Source organism: Mobula hypostoma, chromosome X1 (genome assembly GCF_963921235.1).
Source record: "Mobula hypostoma chromosome X1, sMobHyp1.1, whole genome shotgun sequence".
Classification (NCBI taxonomy): Eukaryota; Metazoa; Chordata; class Chondrichthyes; order Myliobatiformes; family Myliobatidae; genus Mobula; species Mobula hypostoma.
The window spans coordinates 4,254,090-4,272,591 of NC_086128.1; the positions used below are offsets into that span (position 1 = coordinate 4,254,090).

Consider the following 18,502-nt stretch of genomic DNA (forward strand, 5'->3'; position numbering starts at 1 on the left):
CTTCAACATCTAGCACACTGCTAGTGTCTTCCACGGTGAAGACTGATGCAAAATATTCATTTAGAAACATAGAAACATAGAAAATAGGTGCAGGAGTAGGCCATTCGGTCCTTCGAGCCTGCACCGCCATTTATTATGATCATGGCTGATCATCCAACTCAGAACCCCGCCCCAGCCTTCCCTCCATACCCCCTGATCCCCGTAGCCACAAGGGCCATATCTAACTCCCTCTTAAATATAGCCAATGAACTGGCCTCAACTGTTTCCTGTGGCAGAGAATTCCACAGATTCACCACTCTCTGTGTGAAGAAGTTTTTCCTCATCTCGGTCCTAAAAGGCTTCCCCTTTATCCTCAAACTGTGGCCCCTTGTTCTGGACTTCCCCAACATCGGGAACAATCTTCCTGCATCTAGCTTGTCCAATCCCTTTAGGATTTTATACGTTTCAATCAGATCCCCCCTCAATCTTCTAAATTCCAACGAGTACAAGCCCAGTTCATCCAGTCTTTCTTCATATGAAAGTCCTGCCATCCCAGGAATCAATCTGGTGAACCTTCTTTGTACTCCCTCTATGGCAAGGATGTCTTTCCTCAGATTAGGGGACCAAAACTGCACACAATACTCCAGGTGTGGTCTCACCAACGCCTTGTACAACTGCAGTAGTACCTCCCTGCTCCTGTACTCGAATCCTCTTGCTATAAATGCCAGCATACCATTCACCTTTTTCACCGCCTGCTGTACCTGCATGCCCACTTTCAATGACTGGTGTATAATGACACCCAGGTCTCGTTGCACCTCCCATCTTCCTAATCGGCCACCATTCAGATAATAATCTGTTTTCCTATTTTTGCCACCAAAGTGGATAACTTCACATTTATCCACATTAAATTGCATCCGCCATGAATTTACCCACTCACCCAACCTATCCAAGTCACTCTGCATCCTCTTAGCATCCTCCTCACAGCTAACACTGCCACCCAGCTTCGTGTCATCCGCAAACTTGGAGATGCTGCATTTAATTCCCTCATCCAAGTCATTAATATATATTGTAAACAACTGGGGTCCCAGCACTGAGCCTTGCGGTACCCCACTAGTCACCGCCTGCCATTCTGAAAAGGTCCCATTTATTCCCACTCTTTGCTTCCTGTCTGCTAACCAATTCTCCATCCACATCAATACCTTACCCCCAATACCGTGTGCTTTAAGTTTGCACACTAATCTCCTGCGTGGGACCTTGTCAAAAGCCTTTTGAAAATCCAAATATACCACATCCACTGGTTCTTCCCTATCCACTCTACTAGTTACATCCTCAAAAAATTCTATGAGATTCGTCAGACATGATTTTCCTTTCACAAATCCATGCTGACTTTGTCCGATGATTTCACCGCTTTCCAAATGTGCTGTTATCACATCTTTGATAACTGACTCCAGCAGTTTCCCCACCACCGACGTTACGCTAACCGGTCTATAATTCCCCGGTTTCTCTCTCCCTCCTTTTTTAAAAAGTGGGGTTACATTTGCCACCCTCCAATCCTCAGGAACTAGTCCAGAATCTAACGAGTTTTGAAAAATTATCACTAATGCATCCACTATTTCTTGGGCTACTTCCTTAAGCACTCTAGGATGCAGACCATCTGGCCCTGGGGATTTATCTGCCTTCAATCCCTTCAATTTACCTAACACCACTTCCCTACTAACATGTATTTCGCTCAGTTCCTCCATCTCACTGGACCCTCTGTCCCGTATTATTTCTGGAAGATTATTTATGTCCTCCTTAGTGAAGACAGAACCAAAGTAATTATTCAATTGGTCTGCCATGTCCTTGCTCCCCATAATCAATTCACCTGTTTCTGTCTGTAGGGGACCTACATTTGTCTTTACCAGTCTTTTCCTTTTTACATATCTATAAAAGCTTTTACAGTCAGTCAGTTCATCTGCCATCCCCTTGTCCCCGTTATTATTTCTCTGGCCTCATTTTCTAGTATTCCTGTATGCACTCTCATCTCTCTTTTATATTTTACATACTTGAGAAAGCTTTTACTATTCACTTTGATATTGTTTGCTCTCTTGCTTTCATATTTCATCTTTTCCCTTCCAATGATTCTTTTAGTTGCTCTCTATAGGCTTTTAAAAGCTTCCCAACCTCTATTTTGCTGCTAATTTTTGCTTTGTTGTATGCCCTCTCTTTTGCCTCAGCTTAGACTTCCCTTATCAGCCATGGTTGTTCAATTTTGCCATTTGAATATTTCTTCATTTTTGGAATATATCTGTCCTGCGCCTTCCTCATTTTCCCAGAAACTCATCCCATTGCTGCTCTGCTGTCATTCGTGCCAGCATCTCTTTCCAATTTACTTTGGCTAACTCCTCTCTCATATCACTGTAATTTCCTTTACTTCACTGAAATACTGCTATGTCAGACTTTACTCTCTTCCTGTCAAATTTCAAGCTGAACTCAATCATATTGTAATCACTAGGTCCGAAGGTTTCTTTTACCTTCAGCTCCCTAATCGCCTCCAGTTCATAACATAACACCCAATCCAGTATAGCTGATCCCACAGTAGGCTCAATGACAAACTGCTCTAAAAAGACAGCTCGTAGACATTCAACAACCTCAATCTCTTGAGATCCATTACTGACCTGATTTTCCCAATCAACCTGCATGTTGAAATCTCCCATGACTGTCATAATTAGGGATGTACAATAAATGTCAGCCTCACTGGCAGCGTCTGTATCATGAAAAGTAAATTTAGAATATAATTGTGAGCAACTTCACCACCATGTTACATAAGGGCATAATAAAAGAATGGAGGTATATGCCATTTGGATCCTGCTGCCTGCTTCACCATTCAGTGCAATCATGGCTGATTGTGGATTTTATCCAACCCTGCATCCTTTGATTCAGTTAATAACAGAAATTTGTCTATTTCAGTTTGAATGCATCCAATAACTTAACACTGATAGCAGAAAACAAGCTGCTAGGGGGGCTCAGCAGGTCAGGCAGCAACTGTGGAGGGAAATGGATGGTCAAAAAGGATCCCATATCAGGACTAAAAGTAAAGAGAGGACAGGGGTGAGAGGGAGTGGTGGAGGAAGAGGGATTGATTGGCAGATGGAGTCACATGGGAGAGGAAAGGGTGTATCTAGCAAAAGGGCATGGAAAGTGATAGGTGAGGGAATAAGGGCCTGTAGATGATGAAATCTAATAGAAAAGGGCAGAGCAAGGGATAGGATGGACAGACAGGAAAATGGAGTTGGAAGAATGTGTGGGTGATGGAGAGATGGTGTAGGTGGAGCAGGAAAAAGAAACTGGGTGATACAAAGTTCAAAGTAAATTTATTATCAAAGTACATATATACCACCATATACAACCCAGAGATTCATTTTCCTGCAGGCATACACGGTAAATCCAAGAAACACAATAGAATCAATGAAAGACCACACTCAATAGCACGGACAAACAACCAATGTGCAAAAGACAACAAACTGTGAAAATACAAAAAGAGGAAAAAATAATGTTATATTATATATAATATCTAGTGGGCTGGTGGTTCTTAAGATTGTTATAGCCAGAGGTAGTAGTGGGGATAAGCTCCCAGTACCTATTAAATTATTCCAACGGCGCGCATCTCAAATAGCCCCTGACAACCAAGTCCAGCTCCTGGTCTTCATATGTGGCTTAGCTACTAAGCGCAGTGAAACCATTTCTACTGACAGGAGAAGGGACAAAGGTGCGTTACTGGTATCTTAACACCAGTTGCTTTGGGTAGATGGGGCTCACCAGCTGCGATTCGCAGCTCATCTAAAAGAATGAAAACTCCGATCTCAAATCTCTGCTGCTTTGTGGCTACACCCACTTATAGGGAAGGCTTCGGAGTAAACTCCGAGGAAAATTCTGGAGCTGGAGTCGTGACACGCTGGTGCCAAAGTGTATCAGTCTCTGCCATTCCTTTGGATTCATCAGCTGCATGGAGAGGGGGAGCCTGCAGCATGGGCAACAGCTTACTCTCTATATTGTACTGCCCTAGCTTGTGTATCACATAGACATCTGGGCTACAACCATCCATGGTCGACCCTGACCAACAGAGGACATCAGTGGGCTGGGGAGGGTGTTATGGAAAGAAAGGTGTCTGTAGGGCCCTGGGTAGCTCAGAAGGAGAGAGGAAATGACAGAAGGCGCATTAATTTTTTTGACCCGTAACACCAACTATCCATTTCCCTCCACAGATGCTGACTGACCAGCTGAGTTCCTCCAGTAGCTCTTTTTATTTTTGCACCACATTTCAGCATCTGCAATCTCTTGTGTCTCCATCAATCATCACCCAGACTCTTGTCTCTATATTAATTATCAAGCAGTCCTCTGCATCTTCAGTAACTATCACCAAGTTAACTTTGGTTATAACCTCTTGTGATGCAGCTTCGGGGTTGTATTCTGAAAGTCTACATATAGTGAATTCACTGTTTCTCCTTATTCTACTCTGCTGGCTAGAGCCTCTAAACAAATACTCAAACATGAATGATTTCTCTTTCATTTATCCACATTGATTCTGGCCAATCCTGATATTTTCTAAGTACCTGTTATGACTTACTGATTGATAAGTTCTAGCATTTTCCTACTACTGATATTTGTGTGTAAGTTTGTGTGAAAGTTGTGTGTAGTTCACCAGTTTTTTTTATCCTTTCTTGAATAGAATTTGCTACCTGTATATCTGTGGGAAGCATTGGAACTTTGGAAAATGATAACCTGTAGTTTTCCTCTTTTCCATGAGTTTTTTTTCCCTGTGAAGACAAACACAAATACTTGCTTTATTTCTCTGCAATACCCAATATAAATTCTATTGTTGCAATCAGATGTTTTTGCCAGTCTATTTTTTACAGTTATATTGAAGTTTTATGGTCTGATATTATGTTTCACACTAGATTACTCTCATATTTTAAGTTATCTTCTCTTTCCTTTTTAATGCATTGATCATTTTGTGGTTTTCCAAGAAACATTATAAGCCTTATCTTTGATCTAGTGTACTTTTAACTTCTCTTTTTAGCCAAAACTGGGCCATTTTTTTCCTGAGGGGTTGTGTGTCTTAATTGACACAAATATTGTAAGCCACTTTCTCCATGGAATTTTGAACCAGTAATAAATTATGGCATTGGCTATGCCCACGTCTATATATATATATATATATATGATAAATAGATAGATATAATCATTTGAGACAAATCTGTTTGAGTGTTTGTTTAGAGGCTCTAGCCAGCAGAGTAGAATTATGAGAAACAGTGAATTCACTATATGTAGACTTTCAGAATACAGCCCCTAAGTAGCATCACAAGAGAAAAAGTTAACCTGGTGATAGCTACTGAAGATGCAAGGGACTGCATGACAGCCACTGGAGACACAAGAATCTGAGTGATAGCTCTGCGTGTATGTATTATGTGTATGTATAGATATATACACATTTCTTAATATTAGAAGTACTTCACAAAAAGCTTTTAAAATTTAACTGGATATTGGAGATAAACATAAACATAAAAAGGACACCTTCAAAATACAATCAAAACAGAAAATGTTGGAAATACTAAGCAGGTCAGCGTGTGCAGAAAGAGCTACAGATCTGATGTTACTGATTTAAAAAAAATCAGACTGGGAAGACATATTCTCTTGAGTGAATGTAAATTTTATTCCAAATTGATCTCAGAATTTACAAACACAAGAACAATTTTGGCAGTAAATATACATTGTTCAGTATTCTTCCAGGGTCAACCATTTCACTATTTTAAACATTAGAGGGAACTTCCTGCTGTCCATGAAAAGTATTCATTTGATTTTTGTTTTAAACATCTGCCTCAATTTATTTATACGACAGACTAAATATTGCAGTTGCATTGTTTTGTGAGCTAACAATAATTGTATTGATGAAAACTAAAGATGGTCAATTTAGCAAATAAATTGGTAAAGTGATATTATTAATCCCTTTTCCAACAATGATCCTATCATTGGCTGAATGAACTCTGTTCCTGAATTATCATTTGTATGAACTCTTGATCAACTTCAACAACTATTTACTTGACTATCACAAATATTAATATTTGTATTATACGAATCTGATAAAATTGAATTCATGAAAGTGTGTAACAATTAAGATGTACAATTTTAAGATAATCAAGTAAATTCTAAAAGTGCTCAACCTTTGGAAACAAACATTGTTTGAAATGTGGCTTGGGTGTCACTTTAGAGTTTAAATTTTACACTAAATGGAAAATTATCTTTTCTGTTTATAGATGAATGTGGACAGCTCTATATGTAAGTGTTGTTTGTGTTGTGTACTCAGACATTTTTCTAAACACAATGATTTTTAAACTTTAAAACCTATATTCCTGTTGTTGAGAATCATGACAACATAATATTAGAACAACACACATCAAAGTTGCTGGTGAACGCAGCAGGCCAGGCAGCATCTCTAGGAAGAGGTACAGTCGATGTTTCAGGCCAAGACCCTTCGTCAGGACTAACTGAAGGAAGAGCTAGTAAAAGATTTGAAAGTGGGAGGGGGAGGGGGAGATCCAAAATGATAGGAGAAGACAGGAGGGGGAAGGATGGAGCCAAGAGCTGGACAGTTGATTGGCAAAGGGGATATGAGAGGATCATGGGACAGGAGGCCCAGGGAGAAGGAAAGTGGGAGGGGGGGAACCCAGAGGATGGGCAAGGGGTATAGTCAGAGGGACAGAGGGAGAAAAAGGAGAGAAAGAGAAAGAATGTGTGTATATAAATAAATAACGGATGGGGTACGAGGGGGAGGTGGGGCATTAGCGGAAGTTAGAGAAGTCAATGTCCATGCCATCAGGTTGGAGGCTACCCAGACGGAATATAAGGTGTTATTCCTCCAACCTGAGTGTGGCTTCATCTTGACAGTAGAGGAGGCCGTGGATAGACATATCAGAATGGGAATGGGATGTGGAATTAAAATGTGTGGCCACTGGGATATCCTGCTTTCTCTGGCGGACAGAGCGTAGGTGTTCAGCAAAACGATCTCCCAGTCTGCATTGGTCTCGCCAATATATAGAAGACCACATCGGGAGCACCGGACACAGTATATCACCCCAGTCGACTCACAGGTGAAGTGTCGCCTCACCTGGAAGGACTGTCTGGGGCCCTGAATGGTGGTAAGGGAAGAAGTGTAAGGGCATGTGTAGCACTTGTTCCGCTTACAAGAATAAGTGCCAGGAGGGAGACCGGTGGGGAGGGATGGGGGGGACAAATGGACAAGGGAGTCGCATAGGGAGTGATCCCTGTGGAAAGCGGGGGGGGGGGGGAGGGAAAGATGTGCTTAGTGGTGGAATCCCGTTGGAGGTGGCGGAAATTACGAAGAATAATATGTTGGACCCGGAGGCTGGTGGGGTGGTAGGTGAGGACCAGGGGAACCCAATTCCTAGTGGGGTGACGGGAGGATGGAGTGTGAGCAGATGTGCGTGAAATGGGGGAGATGCGTTTGAGAGCAGAGTTGATGGTGGAGGAAGGGAAGCCCCTTTCTTTAAAAAAGGAGGACATCTACCTCATCCTGGAATGAAAAGCCTCTCCTGAGAGCAGATGCGGTGGAGACGGAGGAATTGTGAGAAGGGGATGGCATTTTTGCAAGAACAGGGTGAGAAGAGGAATAGTCCAGATAGCTGTGAGAGTCAGTAGGCTTATAGTAGACATCAGTAGATAAGCTGCCTCCAGAGATAGAGACAGAAAGATCTAGAAAGGGGAGGGAGGTGTCGGAAATGGACCAGGTAAACTTGAGGGCAGGGTGAAAGTTGGAGGCAAAGTTAATGAAGTCAACGAGCTCAGCATGCGTGCAGGAAGCAGTGCCAATGCAGTCATCAATGTAGCGAAGGAAAAGTGGGGGACAGATACCAGAATAGGTTTGGAACATAGATCGTTCCACAAAGCTGTAACTTCCGCCACCTCCAATGGGATCCCAGCACTAAGCACATCTTTCCCTCCCCCCCCCTCTGCATTCCGCAGGGATCGCTCCCTACGCGACTCCCTTGTCCATTCGTCCCCCCCATCCCTCCCCACTGATCTCCCTACTGGCACATATCCTTGTAAGCGGAACAAGTGCTACACATGCCCTTACACTTCCTCCCTTACCACCATTCAGGGCCCCAGACAGTCCTTCCAGGTGAGGCGACACTTCACCTGTGAGTCGGCTGGGGTGATATACTGCGTCCGGTGCTCCCGATGTGGCCTTTTATATATTGGCGAAACCCGACGCAGACTGGGAGATCGTTTTGCTGAACACCTACGCTCTGTCCGCCAGAGAAAGCAGGATCTCCCAGTGGCAACACATTTTAATTCCACATCCCATTCCCATTCTGATATGTCTATCCATGGCCTCCTCTACTGTAAAGATGAAGCCACACTCAGGTTAAAGATAGAAACATAGAAAATAGGTGCAGGAGTAGGCCATTCGGCCCTTCGAGCCTGCACCGCCATTCAGTATGATCATGGCTGATCATCCAACTCAGAACCCTGTGCCAGCCTTCCCTCCATACCCACTGATCCCTTTAGCCACAAGGGCCATATCTAACTCCCTCTTAAATATAGCCAATGAACTGGCCTCAACTGTTTCCTGTGGCAAAGAATTCCACAGATTCACCACTCTCTGTGTGAAGAAGTTTTTCCTCATCTTGGTCCCTTTATCCTCAAACTGTGACCCCTCGTTCTGGACTTCCCCAACATCGGGAACAATCTTCCTGCATCTAGCCTGTCCAATCCCTTTAGGATTTTATACATTTCAATCAGATTCTCCCTCAATCTTCTAAATTCCAACGAGTATAAGCCTAGTTCATCCAGTCTTTCATCATATGAAAGTCCTGCCATCCCAGGAATCAATCTGGTGATCCTTCTCTGTACTCCCTCTATGGCAAGGATGTCTTTCCTCAGATTAGGGGACCAAAACTGCACACAATACTCCAGGTGTGGTCTCACCAAGGCCTTGTACAACTGCAGTAGTACCTCCCTGCTCCTGTACTCGAATCCTCTTGCTATAAATGCCAGCATACCATTCGCCTTTTTCACCACCTGCTGTACCTGCATGCCCACTTTCAATGACTGGTGTATAATGACACCGAGGTCTCGTTGCACTTCCCCTTTTCCTAATCGGCCACCATTCAGATAATAATCTGTTTTCCTGTTTTTGCCACCAAAGTGGATGACTTCACATTTGTCCACATTAAATTGCATCTGCCATGAAATTGCCCATTCACCTAACCTATCCAAGTCACCCTGCATCCTCTTAGCATCCTCCTCACAGCTAACACTGCCGCCCAGCTTCCTGTCATCCGCAAACTTGGAGATGCTGCATTTAATTCCCTCATCCAAGTCATTAATATATATTGTAAACAACTCGGGTCCCAGCACTGAGCTTTGTGGTACCCCACTAGTCACTGCCTGCCATTCTGAAAAGGTCCCATTTATTCCCACTCTTTGCTTCCTGTCTGCCAACCAATTCTCTATCCACCTCAATACCTTACCCCCAATACCGTGTGCTTTAAGTTTGCACACTAATCTCCTGTGTGGGACCTTGTCAAAAGCCTTTTGAAAATCCAAATATACCACATCCACTGGTTCTCCCCTATCCACTCTACTAGTTACATCCTCAAAAAATTCTATGAGATTCGTCAAACATGATTTTCCTTTCACAAACCAATGCTGACTTTGTCCAATGATTTCACCGCTTTCCAAATGTGCTGTTATCACATCTTTGATAACGGACTCTAGCAGTTTCCCCACCACCGATGTTAGGCTAACCAGTCTATAATTCCCCGGTTTCTCTCTCCCTCCTTTTTTAAAAAGTGGGGTTACATTAACCACCCTCCAATCCTCAGGAACTAGTCCAGAATCTAAAGAGTTTTGAAAAATTATCACTAATGCATCCACTATTTCTTGGGCTACTTCCTTAAACACTCTGGGATGCAGACCATCTGGCCCTGGGGATTTATCTGCCTTTAATCCCTTCAATTTACCTAACACCACTTCCCTACTAACATGTATTTCCCTCAGTTCCTCCATCTCACTGGACCCTCTGGAGGAACAACACCTTATATTCCTTCTGGGTAGCCTCCAACCTGATGGCATGAACATTGACTTCTCTAACTTCTGCTAATGCTCCACCTCCCCATCGTACCCCATCCATTATTTATTTATATACACACATTCTTTCTCTCTCTCTCTCCTTTTTCTCCCTCTGTCCCTCTGACTATACCCCTTGTCCATCCTCTGGGTTCCCACCCCCCCCTTTTCCTTCTCCCTGGGCTTCCTGTCCCATGAGTCTCTCATATCCCTTTTGGCAATCACCTGTCCAGCTCTTGGCTCCATCCCTCCCCCTCCTGTCTTCTCCCATCATTTCAGATCTCCCCCTCCCCCTCCCACTTTCAAATCTCTTACTAGCTCTTCTTTCAGTTAGTCCTGACGAAGGGTTTCAGCCCAAAACATCGACTGTACCTCTTCCTAGAGATGCTGCCTGGCCTGCTGCGTTCACCAGCAACTTTGATGTGTATTGCTTGAATTTCCAGCATCTGCAGAATTCCTCGTGTTTACGTAATATAACTAGAAGTCAGGTTTGGTGGTGCCCTACTAATGCTAGTGTACTTTACTATTTTCTCCTTATGCCTGTTGTAATTCAGACTTTGTTTTACATATAAAAGCCAAAAATAACTGGCAGAAAGTAATTTTGCCCCAGAAATTCATTTTTTTTCAGGATCCTATCTATATATACTCATAAAGAAAAACAATAGATTTTCAACAGAGTGCTATTTTTAAAGTAGCTGTGGATGACAGAAAATTATTTTGTCCAAAATTCTACTAAACCTTTGCGATCAGGCAAAAGGACACCTCCAGTGCATGGACTTCTGACTATGAAATGTGGGGAGGAAGATTACTGTTTAATGTCAAAGTGATGATGCATTATTGAAAGTATAATAAATGCAAGCACGACTCAGCTCATAGAGATGCCTCTTTTAGTTATTCTTTCCTAATACTATGAAAAGTATACTGCTGACATTTACCAACCAATGAGCTCGTTTTTGTTTTCCCTGGGTCAAATTAAAAGACAGTTGAAACACCAGATGTATACTTGGTTGGAACACTTAATAAAAACATATAATTTCTTGTTTTTCTGTCATTTGTTCACATTACTAAATGCCTGTCATTAAATGTGGGGAGATAACACCCACCGGAACATAGAAGTAGCATTGGGATCGAACTTCCAGGAACATATTTGACAATAGAATAATCCTGTTTTCCAACAATAATGAAAACAACGTGTATATTAAGTTCAGGACACTTTGTTTTGTATTCTTTTAAATGTCATTAATATCATATCGTTAACAAGAAGTATTAAATATATGCATGGATTCCTGACTATATATATGCAATTGATGAGTTGTAGGGAGTGTTAGAAGACTGTGAACTGGCTACTTTTGTTGCATTTTGGTGTATGTTGTGTTTTATGCACAGTGACATTAACAGGATGGCTTCAGGTAACAGTCAGGGTAGTCAACTTTTCTCTGTTAACTTATTTTTCATTAACTTTGCAAGCTCAATTTTTTACATTGTTGTTCAAAGAATTTTTTTCATCAACCATTCCAACCATTCTCTGTTTAGTTTTCAAATGATTTTGCTTATTAATGTCATTTATATTATCTTCATAGGAAACAACATACCTTGCGACTTTCGACAATAAACACGTTAGCATCTTTTTCTAGAACACTTTTTGACATTATTCTCAAACTACTCAATGTTTCTGGTTTACAACACTGAAGTCACTGCTTCAAAGTAGAACAGTTGGACGACTCCAGGGACCTTTGAAGTTCATGATGAAATTAGGTCGTTTGTGTGTCAATTTTTAAAATGTATCGCTTGTTTTATTTGTATATCTTTGGAGGTCTAAAACAGTTGGACTACCTTCACAATATAAAGCATTATGTGCCTTTCCTACTACCATTTTTTTAAACTAACTTCTGAATTTATCCCCAATGTTGTTGCATTATTACTTATAATTGTTTCCCTTCCCTCATTAGGTTTGTCACTATGTTCCATTGTTTTGACCCTGATGTTGGTTTCAATGCAATGGCCCAGGGATCTGGAAGCCTACCCTTTGCTGCCTCTGTCTGATATGTTCGCCAAGGCTGTGCACAGGGCACAGCACCTGCATCTGGTTGCTGCAGAAACCTGCAAAGATTTTGTATGTAGTGAATCCTATGTGACTTATAGGAAACAAAATATGCTCGATCGATTTGCTTGTTGTAGAAATATACATTTCATTTGTGCATTTAAATCCCAACAGGAACGAAAATATATCCCAGAAGAGCAGCGCCATTCCCATAAGAGTTCACCTTCTGCTTTCTGCCAGTCTGAGACTATCCCAGCACCTACTGGCAAAGAAGACGCCCAACAAAGATCGGTAATAAATTAAAAGTGAATTAGAAATTATCTTCAGCTTTACATTTCATGTAACTCATTTGTTCCATAGCTAACAGCTCCTGCAGGCAACATGAAGATGTTCAGCAAGTTCTCAATGAACATATATCGCCTAAATAATTATGCCCAATTATTAGAATATGGGTATCTTACTTTCTCTTGCATTAACTTTAAGACTGTTGCTGGTCAAAAATAATCCTGAAATAAGAAGTAAAGTGTGTTGGGGATAGTTAGCTGGTCTGCAGAAATCCAAAAACTCTTGGAGACAAAAGAAATTACAGATGCAGGAATGTGGAGCAACGAACAATCTTCTGAAGGAGCTCTTTCTTAAGTTGCTCTCTGACCAGCTGAACATTCCACACATTCGTTGTTTTTATCTCAGCTTTACAGCATCTTCAATCTATTTTACTTTCCTTTCCACTAAAGCAACTCCATCAGGTATGTTTCTGACTGGGTAACATGCAGAACACAACAAATTAGTGTAACTGCTTAGGTTTATTTGCACAAAGCTGCTGGTGGTGATGGGGGATTCAGGAAAGAATATTTCGCATGTTCCATGGCTTCTTTCACAGGGAAAAGTCGTTTGTCTTCTAACTGAAATTGATATTTACCTGCTGTTCTCTGTTTCCTAGGACAAGGAGCTGCTGCTGTACTCACTGCTTCTCATTCAGTCCTGGCTCAATCCAATTCAGAACAGTAGAGCTTTCAGGAGCTCGGACAGAGTCTATGACAAACTAAGGGACCTAGAAGAAGGCATCTATTCTCTGATGAAAGTAAGGGTGCACAATATTACTATTACTCCCATCATAATTTTGCATAAGGCACTGCTATAATTACAAAACCTTATTCATGGTCCAAGTTTTGCACTATGAAGGTGTCATTGTCTCATTGTCATCATTACTCCGTGTAATGGAGAATCAGGAACTCATCGCACAATAATTTGCTATAGGATTACTTTTACAGCCTTTTCCTCCATAATTAAGCTGAAAGCATACCAGAAGGGATAAATGTATCCAGTCAGCCTGCTAACCCACTGTAAAATACTATAAAAAATTTATCTTTAGTTTCCTGAGCTGTGCAAATTTGTAATTGTTTATTGAGCTATAGTTATTTGTCAGCAAACTTCCTGATTTTGTGTGTTTTTGTATATTTCAAAACATAAGAGATCTGATGATAGAAGTATTCATCAGTGAGCAGGTAATCAAATCTATACGTTATAGGTAGATTTTAAGAGATTATTTGTTGCAGTGTAAATATGAAGCTTGCAAGAGTGTAAAGCTCTAGTTTTTCCCTGCCACCCCCCCAGAAATAGAGAGTGTTATCATGCAATAAATAGTAAAATGCAATAATAGATAGAACATAGAATATACAACAGTACAACACAATTTCATTCATAGGTAGGTAGTTTGATTGAGTAGTCATTAGCAGAATTCTTACAAATATTATCATTGCTGGTGACTCCAACCTACTCATGACTGTGAGTGAACTTTCTTAAAATTGAAATGAAGAATCATATAAGTAGGAAATTTTATCTTCTTCAGCAAAACAATGATATATAAGAGATTAATATCACCAAAGAGTCAGTATGGTATTAACTATTTCAGTTTCCTACTTAAAGCAATTAATGGAACATATAATGTTCAACTGCAACACCCCTGATCTCAAAGCCTAGGATCCCAGCTATTATGAACAAGAGCCAATCTGCAGATGCTAGAAATCCGGGCAACACACACAAAATGCTGGAGGAACTCAGCAGGCCTGGCAGCATCTATGGAAAAAAGTACAGTCAACGTTTTGGGCCGAGACCCTTCGGCAGGACTATTAAGTTCAGTTTGCAGAAGTTTTAACTGTAACAGGCAGTAATTTATGGGGAAAAATAAGTAGAATTCTCAAACATAAACACTAAAGATAAAAATATTGGCTAGCCATTGAATAATTCAAATATTAAAATAGTGAAATAAAAACAGAAGAGGTTAAATTAGTAGAAGAAAATTACAATCCGATCTATGCAAAGAATGAATCCATAGATTTGGATAGTAGTTTTTTAAAAAAATCTTTTCTATGTTTCTGTAAAGTTATATACAAACAGGACTCAGCCATAGGATTTGTTTCCAAGGATACTCAGCCTCCAATACAAAGAAATGGATTATATGCAGCACTCAGCCTTCTTATTATTCATTAATACATAAGATCTCTTATCAAGTAGGTCAGGTGATATTAGTGTCAAAATATTTAGGAAATTTAAAAGTCATGATTTCAAAATAACCATCCATCTAAACCAACATACATCAAAGTTGCTGCGTTCACCAGCAACTTTGATGTATGTTGCTTGAATTTCCAGCATCTGCAGAATTCCTGTTGTATCCATCTAAACCCTCAGGTTTCATAATATTCTTGACCAATAACCTATACATGTACAAATGATTTAATATAGTGATTTTGCTTCATGTTTTATGATTATTTGCTTGACATGGGTTGCACATAAAAAGCATATCATTTTCCATGGATGACTCATATAATTTTATATAAATTTTAATGTGAAATATGAATTAATGTATATTGTGCCACATTGTCACAAGAGCACAGAAAAAACAAAGCTATTCAGAATCTATTATATAGTAAACATTCAGTGTCTCTGTTAGATGTTCTCTTATGTGGAATTACCAGTAATCTGCAATCTTTCAATTGTATCCCAGGCTCTAGAAGATGGAAGTTCTTCACAAGGTTTTGCCTGGCTGAAATTTTCCTATGACAGATTCAACGGCGATTTAAGTGAGGAAGCATTGATGAAAAACTATGGCCTCCTGGCTTGTTTCAAGAAGGATATGCACAAAGTTGAAACCTACCTGAAAGTTATGAATTGCAAACGTTTTGCAGAGAGTAACTGTACTGTGTAGTGTAAGGTTATAAACAAAATCAGTGAGGGACACTCAAATAAAAGAACCCAAAATGTTACCCAAACCTTGTCTTAAAATTGATCATTTAGAAGATTCTCTATCTCTATATTATATAGCAACACACTGAACCTTAACAGTGTATAACTATATAGAATATACAATATATTTTCTGTATCTGTATTGTTCTGCAATTATGATTTATATCCAAAAATCATTGCAAGTCATAGCAAATACTTATTCTTGCAATTTCAATAAACAATTGAATTGCTAACAAGCATTTGATTATTTTATTTTCAAAAATAAAACTGTCATGAATATGATCACATTCAAGAATTGATACCTTTATATTTTAGGCATTTTAAAATCAACCCACAGATACACGGCAGTACAGCTGTATATGGAATGGATTCCTGCAATACCCAAACTATATTTTCCAGCTCCAAATCAAAATGCATCAGGGCCCTTAGAAATTCTTATTCCTAACAGCATACATTTCATCTGGCTGTATTAAAGAGTTAACATAATCTCCTCTAAATTTTACAGTTTTTGTAGAGGCTATTTTATGCCAAGCCCTAATTTTTTTTAAAGTTATATAGTTTACTGAAGTTTTAGCCTGACATTGGGAGTTTATCTAGCCTCCACTGAAGTCTGGTAGATGTAATAACAGCTCAACTATAAATCTTAAATTTTAAAGTAATAGGTCTCAGTTCATTAATACATTAGCTTCAACTTTACTTAGTTTAATTTGTCACTATTCAGGTTTGCTGACTCTAGGTAAAGCAGCAATACCTGCAACATCTCTGAGTTTAGAATTGCTCACAATGTCATCTCCACTACATTTAACTAGCAAAATACTGGTTGAGTGATTATTTTTCAGACACCTCCATCCAATCCAAAAAGATGACCTTCAACTTCCAGTTCCCTGTCCCTTTAAATCGCCATCCCACTCCCATTCTGACTTCTGTTTTTTGGCTTCTCATACTGTTCCAATGAAGTACATTTCCAAGTCAGCATGGTGTTGAACCTGGAGGGGAATATACAGGTGGTTGGGTTCCCATGTGCCTGAAGGTCTTAATCTTCTTGGTGGCTGAGGTCAGGGTTTTGAGAGGTGCAGTTTACATAACCTAGTAATTGCAGTGTATGGTACAAACCATGGCCATGATTAGGTAGTAGTGCATGCAGCTTGCCTGGATAGTGTTGGCTTGTGTTGTTGGAGCTGCACACTTTTAGGCAAGGGGGAAGTATTTTTGCTTTTTAAATAAAATAAAGGCTTTGGGCTATCAGCAGTTGATCACACAAAATAGGATACCTAATATCTGACCACAAAGCCGAAGTACTTATGAATCTGGTCGTAATTGAAATATCTCGGCCCAAAACATTGATTGTTTGTACCCCTCAGCCTGACTTGCTGAGTTCCTTCAGCATTGTGTTGTGTGTTGCTCAGTAATTCCAGAAGCTACAGAACCTCTTGTGTTTAACAGTTGAATTTCTGCTCAGTAGATATCTCCAGTATGCTAATAATGTAGGAAAATGATGATGGAAAAAGTACTGAAAGTTAGGGATAAGCGTTCAGATGCTTACTTGTTGGAGATGATTTTTGCCTGACACTTCTTGAATGTGAATGTCAGTACTCATCATTCCTTGTTGTAATTTTGTCTAGGTCTTCTTATATGTGGGTATTAGATACTTAATTTGCAGAGGAATTGTGATTCAATAGAACCTCCCAATTTCGGTCCATCTGATGAAAGGAGGGTACAACAGCTGAAGGTAGTTGGCTCTAGGGAACTGCTCTGGGAAACTCTTGTTGTTTTTTGGGGGGCTGGGATGATGGATCTCCAAGAATGAGATCCAGTTTCTTTACTGGAATGCATGACTCCAGCCCATTGAAGTGCTTTCTCTTGAGGTCCATTGGTACAAGTTTTACCAGGCTCCTTGATTCTGCACACATATAGCCTGTTATATTCTCACTTCACCTGTACAATACAGCCACTGGATCCCTACGTTAAAGACCAGAATAAGGTCCTGAGCTGAGCTGAGTGATGAAACCCAAACTGAGTGTCAGCTAGTAAGGTACTGGTGAGTAAGAACTGCTTGATGGCACAGTCATTGGCACTTACTAGCATTGCTAATTATTTGGGATAGGTTGATTAGATGCTAATTAGATTTTTCCCTTTTTATGGACGACATACCTGGACAATTTTCCACATTGTCAGGTATACATCAGTTCTGGTCTATACCAGAACAGCTTGGCCAGGAGCACGAGTAGTTCTGGACAGAAAGTCTTCATTTTCATAGTCAGAATGCTATCTTGTCCCGTAACCTATGCTGCATTTAGCAATCTCAGCCATTAATATCATACGGCCTGAAGAAGTTTTATTTGATAGTGGGCAAGTCAGGAGGAAGCTCTGTCCCACTTCTGGCTGAAAATAATTGTAAATGTTTCAGCCTTGTCTTTGGCAATCAGAATCTGTACCCTGGCGTCAGTGCAATATTCTCACAGCTTCCTTCTGTTGACTATATATCTGGCTCATATAGGACTCAGTGTGGGTTTTGATTTGATCCATTGGCCATGAGATTGATTGGCTGTCTATTTTATATTGCACAGTATGCATGTAGTCTTGTGCTGCAGCTTTACCAGATTAGAACGTCATTGTAGCTATAATTGCTGCTGCTCACCACATGTCCGTCTCTGCTCCTTCATGAACCTGAACTGATACTAGGTCACACGATTATGGACTATTGGAACTGGCTTATTATTGTCACATGTACCAAGATACAGTGTAAAAAAAAAGCTCGTCTTGCATGCTGTTCTTACAGCTCATTACACAGTGCACTGAGGTAGAAAAAGGCAAAACAATAAGAATGGAGAACGACATGCAAAAGCGACAGAGTAATTACAGCAACATACATCAAAGTTGCTGGTGAACGCAGCAGGCCAAGCAGCATCTGTAGGAAGAGGTGCAGTCGACGTTTCAGGCCGAGACCCTTCGTCAGGACTAACTGAAGGAAGAGTGAGTAAGGGATTTGAAAGCTGGAGGGGGAGGGGGAGATGCAAAATGATAGGAGAAGACAGGAGGGGGAGGGATAGAGCCGAGAGCTGGACAGGTGATTGGCAAAAGGGATACGAGAGGATCATGGGACAGGAGGTC

General features: G+C 40.6%; 1 protein-coding gene across 1 annotated transcript; it reads left to right on the forward strand.

The window, feature by feature from the left end:
* The first annotated feature begins 11,506 nt into the window (after positions 1–11,506).
* On the forward strand, positions 11,507–15,353 carry gh1 (growth hormone 1). Its single transcript, XM_063036957.1, has 5 exons — positions 11,507–11,516; positions 12,057–12,220; positions 12,323–12,439; positions 13,089–13,229; positions 15,153–15,353. The coding sequence occupies exons 1-5, from the start codon at positions 11,507–11,509 to the stop codon at positions 15,351–15,353; spliced, it is 633 nt and encodes a 210-aa protein (XP_062893027.1).
* The last annotated feature ends 3,149 nt before the right edge of the window (positions 15,354–18,502 follow it).